At 42.3% G+C, this 10,092-nt stretch overlaps 1 protein-coding gene across 1 annotated transcript; it reads left to right on the top strand.

Moving 5' to 3' along the window:
* Nucleotides 1-5,042: 5,042 nt before the first annotated feature.
* On the top strand, nt 5,043-7,858 carry adra2b (adrenoceptor alpha 2B). The gene is made up of 2 exons (XM_038704334.1): nt 5,043-5,870; nt 6,041-7,858. The coding sequence occupies exon 2, from the start codon at nt 6,064-6,066 to the stop codon at nt 7,645-7,647; it is 1,584 nt and encodes a 527-aa protein (XP_038560262.1). The 5' UTR covers nt 5,043-5,870; nt 6,041-6,063; the 3' UTR covers nt 7,648-7,858.
* Nucleotides 7,859-10,092: the final 2,234 nt, after the last annotated feature.

The raw sequence follows: 10,092 nt of genomic DNA, 5'->3' as shown, positions 1-10,092 counted from the left end.
ATACAGTATATTACATATAAAGTACATTATGTATATGTTAAGATCCCGATACTCAGTTAAATAAAGGTTAAGAGAAGCTAGAGATTCAATGTATATGTATTGTGTGGAGTATTCATCTATTTACTCTAAGGTTTCTGCTGCAAATAGGGTTCAAAGGGCACCTTTTATGCTGCCACGCTGTACGTCCATCTGTCCCATTCTTGTGAGCGTGATATCGCAAACAAACGAACAAATTAGAATTTGATTGTCAAAGGACAAAGCTCAAGGCCACTGTGACCCCAAAATCACCTTGACAAACACATTTTTGGCCATAACTCAAGAACTGATGTGGTAATTATGACAAAAAGTCACACAGATGTCTAATGGGATACATCTATGGAGTGATGACATTTTTTACCGAAAAGGTCAAAGGTCAGCTTCACTATGACATTTAAATGTCCTGGTAAAAACACTTTTTGGCCATGATTCAACACCATACCTCAACAACAGAAGGGGTAGATTGTGACACTGAACAGGTGACACGTTTGACTCAAAGGTCATTGTGACCTCAAAAAATTTTTTTTGTCATAATTTAAGAATGAATTGGGCGATTCCAGATTTCACTAACACAGGTTGTCTGGGTAAACAATGCCTCGTCCATTCTGCCTTTCACTTCCTGTCTCATTCTAAATGTCACGCGTCATCAGAATCACACCCTGCAAACAGCGTATTGAAGCGCACCTCGCTCATCGTGATGCTGTGAGTGAGTGAGTTTCACCTACAGCTCATAGAGAGACTTATACATATAAAATCGTCCGGAGAAAACGAAAGCACCATATTTTGCGAGCTATTGTCATGAACTTGCACACAGTTCAGAGCAAGGAAGTGGAGGAACACACATGAAGTGTAAACCATTTAATAAAGTAAACTGTTTACATAAATAAAACCATATTTTTATCAGTGAGATCAGTAATGTGGGTGTGTGCATGAATGAGTGAAGGATGTGAAAACAAAGCAACCCACACAAACAAAGGTGATCGTGCGGGAGCTAGGCGAGAGAGAGGGACTGAGCAGGTCAGTTTTTAAAGGCTTGTCAACTCAGCAGCCTGGGTGAAACTCTGGCCTTATTTCCTCCTGAAAGGGGAGGAGGCAAGAGACCAAACAAGACAAGCAGAGTAGACACACAGGAGTTGTCACATCATTCTCAACAAGTTTATGTAGCAATAAATTTTACATTTATTTATATATATATATATATATCTCTCTCCCATTTCCTACCGCTATCCACTGTCCTGTCCCTTAAAGGCAAAAACAAAACAAACTATGTATATACATTATATATATATATATATAGATAGATCTGGTGGGCTTTCCTGCAGTCAGCATGCCAATTGCACACTCCCTCAAAATTTGCGACTTCTGTGGCATTGTGCTATGTGATGGAACTGCACATTTTCGTGTGGCCTTTTATTGTGGCCAGCAGGCACACCTGTGAGGTGGATGGATTATCTTGGCAAAGGAGAAGTGACAGATTTGTGGACAATTTGAGAGAAACAGGCCTTTTGTGTGTGTGTGTGTGTGTGTGTGTGTGTGTGTGTGTGTGTGTGTGTGTGTGTGATAAGCCCTATAAAATACAATGTATAGTTAATAATTATGTGGTTTCCAACCTTTTTGGCTTTTGACCCCTTTACAAAAAAAAAATGTCCTCACATTGTAAGTAATTCCACCAAAGAGACGTTTCTCCTCTAAATTTCTCCAATGGGTTGAAATAAATAATTACTTTCTTTGGAGAGGGCTCAAACCCTAGGACAGGATATGATATGTATATAAATATGTTATAATTAAAGTGAAATGCTGCTTGTGCATTCACGCATCAGAATTAACAATGCAATAATGTCATATACAACCACATATATTATTCTGCAATACAAGTACTTTTACTAATCAAATTTTTAAAGTAGCCTACTATTTTAGTAAAGTAGTATAATTTTGCTGATAATACCTACTTTTTAGTTATGTATGGTATTAGTTTGTAGTGAGACTGTGCTCTCTAGTGGCAATTTTGAAATGACCAGAAATTAAAGATGATTCAAAAGTATCCAGCAGGTGGTGCCAGCCGACTGTTTAATAAATATGGTAGCCTTTGTAATACCAAGATGCCACATGTATACGTCTCTCTCTTTCTCTCTCTCTCTCTCTTACACAGACACACACACACTTTGTCCATTAACACATTTAATGACACTTGGTCCAATTTCACTTGGTCATTTATTTATCTCTAGAAGGAGACCACCTACCGTTCATCTGAATGTCTCATCTCGTTTGCTGTATTCAGTTCCTTCTCAGTCAGTCAGGCTCCAGGCTCAAACCATTACTCACACTCCATGTCTAGATTAAACTACTGTCAGGATCAATTATATTACATCCGGCTGTGGCAATACCTCCCAATGGCATGCATGTGTGTTTGCATGTGCTTGTAATATATGAACGAGAGCGTTGGGATTTGTACTGGGATCATACTTCTGTTACATGTGGTAAATTTACTGTATTTACTATTCACTGAAGACGGTGTCACACAAACAAGGAATCTACAAGAACAACAACTGCTAATAGATAAAAGGAGCAATATGTGTGATATTGTTAGCTGGAGAATTATGGTGACATGAATTCATATACAAACAGGCCTGCATGCACACACATAAGCACCAGTTGTCATTATTACAAATACATTCAGGAAAATTACTGTATGACCACCTGGGAGAGCTTGCTGTAATTGTTTGCAGATTACACACACAGGGACACAAGTCCAGTAGAAGTCGAAGCAAGAATATGAACCGATGGGAAATAAGATTAAAATGCTTTTTTTTCACCCAATCATTGTTTTTTATTGTAAAACAGTAATGAAGTGCTTTTAGGCCTAAAACCATTCAGATGATCAACCTGAGAAAAGTAGATATTACTTCTTTTTGAAAAGTCACAAACCAAAAGGGTTGGGATCTGCTGCCTTTGTCTCCAGCTCTAACCACACACATCACAACAACATGCCTAACCTCAACTAGTACCATAAAATCACGCCTTATTCATTTGCTGGCCAAACTCTCCACACTTTTCCATATCTGTCCTCACTGTCAATTTCTGAAAATGAAACTGGTCCTCACAAAGGCAGAGTAATATGTGAGTACAAACGCACACAAAAAACAGGAGGCAAGCCAATCACTCAAAAAAGGTCTAAATTGTCTAAATTGACTCCCACCACAACACTGCTTTATGCTGACCTGCAGTTCTCTGGCACTCATTTGGGAAACAAAGACAATTTCTCTAAACTTCTTAGGTTTGTTCAATCTGACTGCATCAAGAGACTCCAGGAATTGTTTTAAACAAAAAGAGACTTCCACAGCACATAACATCTTTCTCAGAGAGTGGGTTCCCTTTCCAAGGCCGGGTGCAAACATATCCGGGTCTGGGTGAATTACCGATTCACTGTGCATGATCCATGACAGCAAAAATTCCCCCAGGCTTGTGTATTATGTGTACACGTTTGTAGGCTATACCACATGCTGTTATACAACAAGCACTTCAGAAGCGATGTACTGTGCATTGGGAACTGTGTGCAGCTCAGTCTTTGTAACCTTGGCATCAATGGCACACCCCTCTCCCCCAGAAAGCATTTTCAGCGTGTTACAAAGCATGGTTCACCCACGGAAACACAGACACTTGAATGAAGTGCTCTCTCCTGCTAAAAGCTTTATTCTCTTTTCCTTTATATTTAGAATGTGTAGTGTGGAGCAAAAAAATGTACAACCATTATTGGATGCTGCTGTAGGTCACACAATCAGAGAGCAGGGCTTCCAATTGTAATTCCATGGCTGGGCTTCTCTCTCATTAAAGGAGCAATGTGTGGGGGGCGCACTACAAAAACAAGTAAACAGGACCTCCTACCCACACACCATTCATAAGGCTGTGTGCATGCATGTGTAGGCTGGTAAATGTGTGTGTGTGTGTGTGTGTGTGTGTGTGTGTGTGTGTGTGTGAGTTTATATCACAGAGGCCACCTACATACTTTCAAATACCAGAGGATAAACTCTGCTTTAATTTATGGCTCAGTAAAAAAGCCAGCATGACGTAGGTTTGACTCCATAATCGGCCACTTGATTTCAGAAAGGCAACAAATCATGAGGGCTGCCGTGGATGTCTGTGTTTCTTAGGGGAGGAAGTGTCACATAATGCGGAGGGATCCAAATGGAAATCAAGTGATGATGTACATGCATGAGCACAGAAGACAAGTGCATTATACCCCTGCCCTGCACCTTACACAATCAGCCGAGGTGGAAGGCAACACAGTGCATTTACCAGTTTTGAGGGAGAGGTAGCTGAGCTGGAGGAGGCTTTAGAATTTTGTTGGATTATATTTCATAAGGAGATAATTCACGTTTGCTGCAGTGTTTATGTGATGGTTGTTATTACCAGTTTAAATAAAGGCAAAAATTGCTCAAAAGCCCACAAATGTACAACCTGCCTGTACAACCTTAAACATTGGTCTTACACAACCTCACCAAAAACCACATGCTTGTAACCAGGTTAGGTTAGGAAACATGAGTGTCAGTACCCTTGGATAAATGACAGTTAAAACGTGTATTGGCCCTCCCTAAATGATTGGAGTGGTCAGATGAAAACTGGTGTACAGAACAAAGCACTGATCAGCCATGTGTGCAGTGTTGCAGAGAATAATAATAATGATGATGACTGAGTGCACGAACCCCTGGAATGAAATTAATGTTTTGTGTAAAGCAGATAGCATCAGCTCTGCTCTCCACTGCTCTCAGCAGGACACCTCAGCATAAATTGGCCGGAGCAGTGCCACCCAACAAGCCCTTTCTAATATAACTACGTTGGCTGAGCCTCTTGGGGTGGAGGATTTAATGTGAAAGATAGAGAGAAAGAGGGAGGGAGAGGGAATATGGGGATAAATTAAGATGAAAGTAAGGATCCCATTACGCCCACAGCGCCACAATGACATCACTGGGTGTAGAAAGAAGCGCAAGAAGGAGATGGGAGGCACCTCACTCATTAGATTGCGTCGTAATGTCCTGCTCACAAGTGAAGATGCAGCTGCGCCTCTGTGAGGAAGCCTGTGATGTGCGCCAGCGGAGCGGCTGAATCACGGCATCCCGGTGAACTTCTGAGGAGACAGTAGAACCAAGAAACAAGTCCTGAGACGCACAGAAGCCGAAGAAACAGCGCGTTTTTACTGCATATCTGGCTTCTGGGCTGGAGAGCTTGAGGTGAACTTTGCGTTTTCTCTTGTTCGATTGACCGGGAACGCTGTCATCAGTCAGGCTATCCTGCGCGGGGATACACCAGGACCCTTTCGTTAGTAAATCACTGTAAATATTCACTTTATTACACTACATCTACATCATCCTGTGTTGGCTATTCAGATGAGACTGTCAGTTATACGCGCGTCTCCAAACGAGGACGCACGGAGAGCGCACAAGTGTCGAGATTATTTACTTTAATCTGCTCTCAGCGTCGCCTCGCTGTTGACGACCCTAAATTAGATTATTATACATGGAATCTTCCCATCTCCAAGACAGTAATTAATCAAATGAGGAAAAAAGGATCGAACTTGGTGCTCTAAAGAAGTTGTGGCTGTTCCGGCTTTATTGTAACTCTGCCAAGGTTGATGCGCAGCAGACAGTGTCACAAAAAATACTTTTGTTTTTTGTGTAAGAAAGTGGCATGTCTTTTTAATTGAAAAGCACTGATCCGTGTCTTGACGCATTGCCCAGGACTGTTTTTTGTGCTTAAAATGGACTTGAAAGATCTGCCGTGGAGAATGCAAGGGAGCTAACATTTGGAAACAACACAGAGACAAAAAGAGAGCAACTGAGGTAAATATTATATAAATTGTTATTTATTATAATCACATATATTATTTAAACTGAACAGTATTTTATTGTGCACAAACATTGTATGATCATCTTATTAAAACCATTTACAATGAAATACATCCAATATATAAATTACATTCAGTGACCAAACATATTTTTAATCTATAAAGACTACTGGAAAGCTAATCCCAGCATGGCCTCAGTTCTGGACAGCGGCTGCTCCATGGAGCTGAACAGCTGGAACAGCAGTGTGAGCAGCTCTGGAGCCTCCATCCCCTGCAACCAGAGCATCCTGCAGCTCGCCCCTTACTCCCCTGAAGCCACAGCAGCCTTCGCCACTGCCATAACCTTGATGGTTGTCTTCACCATCGTGGGGAACATCATGGTCATCATCGCTGTCCTGACCAGCCGGTCCCTCCGAGGTCCACAGAATCTGTTCTTAGTATCACTGGCTGCTGCAGACATTTTAGTGGCCACACTCATCATCCCCTTCTCTCTGGCCAATGAGCTGCTTGGCTACTGGTACTTCAAGGCTACTTGGTGTGAGATCTACTTGGCACTGGATGTGCTGTTCTGCACCTCCTCCATTGTGCACCTATGCGCCATCTCTCTTGACCGCTACCTGTCAATTTCCAGGGTTACTTACGGGCGTCAGCGGACTCCCAAACGCATCAAAGCCGCTATTGTGGTGGTGTGGCTCATCTCTGCGGTCATCTCCTTCCCTCCCCTGCTCTCACTGAACAAAAGCGAGGCAGGGGACCTGGGGACTGAGAGAGGACCTCAATGCCAGCTAAATGATGAGCGCTGGTACATCCTTTACTCCACCATCGGCTCCTTCTTTGCTCCGTGTCTCATCATGATCCTAGTCTACATAAGAATTTACCAAATTGCCAAACAGAGAACACGTTGCCCACCAGGAGAGCCCAGGAAAGATGGGGTCGGCTGTGCAACACCGAGTCAGCCTTCTAGACATGCACAAGCCAACGGGAAGGATGATGAAGAAAGCACACCACCTTCATCGAACAAAACCTCCAGTGCCAGACCCCCCACCCTTGCCATCACCCCTTCTCCTTCCCTAGGAGAGTCTCAAACCTCCCAGAATCCCACCTCCAATAATCTCCTGCAACCTCCATGCCCTTCTCCAGCTATTACCCCTGTCACTACCTCCCTTGATAACTCTCCCCACGGCCCCTCAACCACCTCCTCTGTGCCTCAGTCTTCCCCTGCCAAGACTAAAAAGAAGGGGAAGAAAGGCAAGTTTCAGGGAGGGAAAAAAGCTGACAATAACAATGGCGACAGCTCAAGCACAGAGAGCGACATGGAGCACAGCCATGGAGGAGGCCGAGGCAGCACCAGCATGCCAGGGTCACCTGCAGGAGGGGGGATCCACTCCCCGGCCTCAGTCAAGCGCTATCGGGACATGATCGCCACTTCAAAGGGCGCTCGGCTGGTGCCAGGGAGAAAGTCTAAAACAGAGAGCAACCCTGGAGCAGCAAGGCGCAAAGCAATGGTAAACCGAGAGAAACGTTTCACCTTTGTTCTGGCAGTGGTCATCGGCGTCTTTGTGGTGTGCTGGTTCCCGTTCTTCTTCTCCTACTCTCTACAGGCAGTGTGCCCGGAGACATGTGCCATCCCAGATCCACTCTTTACATTTTTCTTCTGGATCGGTTACTGTAACTCCTCACTCAACCCAGTCATATACACCATCTTCAACAAAGACTTCAGAAAGGCCTTCAAAAAGATTCTGTGCAGAAGCACCAAGGGCACTTTCTTTTAATCCAGTGCATGGGACATGGACACAAAAAAATGCCATTTCTGAGGGCACAGAGAAAAAATAATTTTTTAGAACACTCAAAGGGCTGTTTTAAAAAAATATGTTGAACTGTGGAAATTCCAGCATAAAATTCAGAACTGAAAGCCACTGTTTTACAGCCACAGTGTGTGCAAACAGGAATCATGGACTGTGAAATCCTACTTTGCAGCTGATACACACAAAGTATTATAGGGTGTGGGGTGAAAACAGGACATGGAATAAAGAGGCAATGCAAGAGACACGAAAAGTACCAGAGAGGTCTTGAAGAACACAGGAAAACAATTAACTCCTGAATAAGAACACAGACCGATTAATCTGTTAATATATCTTGTAGTTATTAAGAACTCAAAGACTAACAGGGAAGGAAAACAGGTAAAAATAAGAAAAAGTGACCTTAGATTCCTGACAGCCTAGGGCCCTTTATTTATCAATACAGAGCACATGGAGCACACAAGGTTAGTGGTGATTTCTTACGTCTGCAGTCTTATTTGCCCAGCTGCAGGGCAAACATGTGTTCCTCAATTTTTATCTAAAAGTGCAACAACAAGAGAAGGTTTCTGACAATTGCAATGTGATAACACAGACAATGGAGCCCTTTCAAACTTAACTTGTGGACTTTTATGTGGAAGGCCTTCATGTCAGACACCTTGCTCTTGGCTTAGTATGGATCACAATGGACACTCAGGTTGTTTGTAATGTCAAGCTTGGCTTTCACCTGTCATGAAATACAGACTAAGCTGAAGTGTGGTGGATTTTGGACAAAAGAAAACCCCATTGAAATGTAAAAGTAAGACAGTGCCCCCCCCCGCCGCCCATCCTCTTAGCTTGCTGTTTCCTGCTTTTTTAACTTAACCTGGACTATCACATCAGTGAACTGGACTGAGTAACCCCTCTAATGAACTGCCTCAATATTTGGACATTTAAGTAACAATACATTTTTTTGGAAAGAGGTTGTTCATAGTATTTAATGGGAGGTGCATCTGATGAAGACTGAAAAGGTTAGGTTATTACTATTTAACATGCGAACATTATTTTCCAGAAACCCTGCTTCACAATGAGCAGCAGTATTTAGCAGGTAGACATTTACATTGACTGTAAAGGACAGATGAACAATACAATTACGGATGTGTAATGTGACCCCTAATTACGCCTACATGGGTTATTCTGAGAACCATTTGGCTGAGTCACTCTTTACCAACGCCTCTGGCACATCATGGCCTGAAGTGGACCTCTTCGTGTCACATTTGGATTGTTGCTGAGAGGCGAGAGGATGAATGGTACATTTATTATTCTCACCAAGGGACTGCGCCTCTGTCAGTTTCCTCCACACACACAAAAAAAGAAAAAGTGTCTGTAACTGTGAACAGCACACAGGCTTATTGACTCAATGGGACAAGGGCTGTCAGCAGCAACACTTCAATTTACTAATCGTCTAATTCTGCTGACCTGTGTGAGTGTGTGTGTGTGTATATGCGTGTGCGCATTGACGTTAATGTTTTTTCTGTAGAACGTGTCAGTGCCTCCTCTGGCTGCTGCGACTTTAATATTGACGAGAGACCAGAGTTCCTGGTTCAGGCATCACTTGGCTATCTATCGGGTGAATGTTTCTACTTGATGGAAAGTAGTATATCACTGTGTCGAGAAAGACTTATTGAACTGAAAGTAAGTGTTCATCAGTGATATTGAGTACATGGCTTTTTAGTGGTCCCATCAAGGGAATAAAGAGCCTTATAGGACACCAGCCTGACTCAGTAATGCCTGGCTCTGTGTTGCTTTAATGAAGTATATCTTTACATTTGGTGAGGCAAAGGTTGAAACACTGTATTATTTATTTCTAACTATTTTGTGTTTTCTGTCTGTTACCTATTTATTGTTTAGTTACTGTGCTTTTATTCTGAAAGTTAAACAAAGTGGAGCTGATCAAAGAGTGCGAACACTATAAAGATTTTTAATATCTTCAATAAGAGCAAAATTGATTTTTGCCATCGAGCTCTTGCTTTGTGAGATTGGGGGGGGGGGGGGGTATTTGTGTTGAACTAAAGGTACATGAACTTTGAGTTATGTGCATCATGCAGAACATACAATGCAACATTTGTCATCCTTATTTCATATTAACTGGTTATAGTATGGTAAAATGCTCCATCAAAAATACAAGCACATTAATGGATGTACAATTTCTCAAACATACTGCAGCAGGAAAACCTCTCTTCAGCAGAGAGGTTTCTTTTTTTAATTTCAAACTTTTTATGAAAAAGTAATCGAACATGAAAATGTCAATATCACCCGAAGCCAGTTTCAGTTAGATGATTTGCAGACTTTGTGCCGGACACTAAGGCTACAATCCATACCACACAGAGCTGCTTGGAGATTCAAATAACTGATAAAATAAAATGGTTGAAAGTAAGAGCT

The sequence above is a fragment of the Micropterus salmoides genome, unplaced genomic scaffold (genome assembly GCF_014851395.1).
Source record: "Micropterus salmoides isolate LMB-PRFRI ecotype aquatic unplaced genomic scaffold, ASM1485139v1 Ms_hic_scaffold_7, whole genome shotgun sequence".
In the NCBI taxonomy this organism is placed as follows: Eukaryota; Metazoa; Chordata; class Actinopteri; order Centrarchiformes; family Centrarchidae; genus Micropterus; species Micropterus salmoides.
This window is presented reverse-complemented; position numbering and strand designations above follow the sequence as displayed.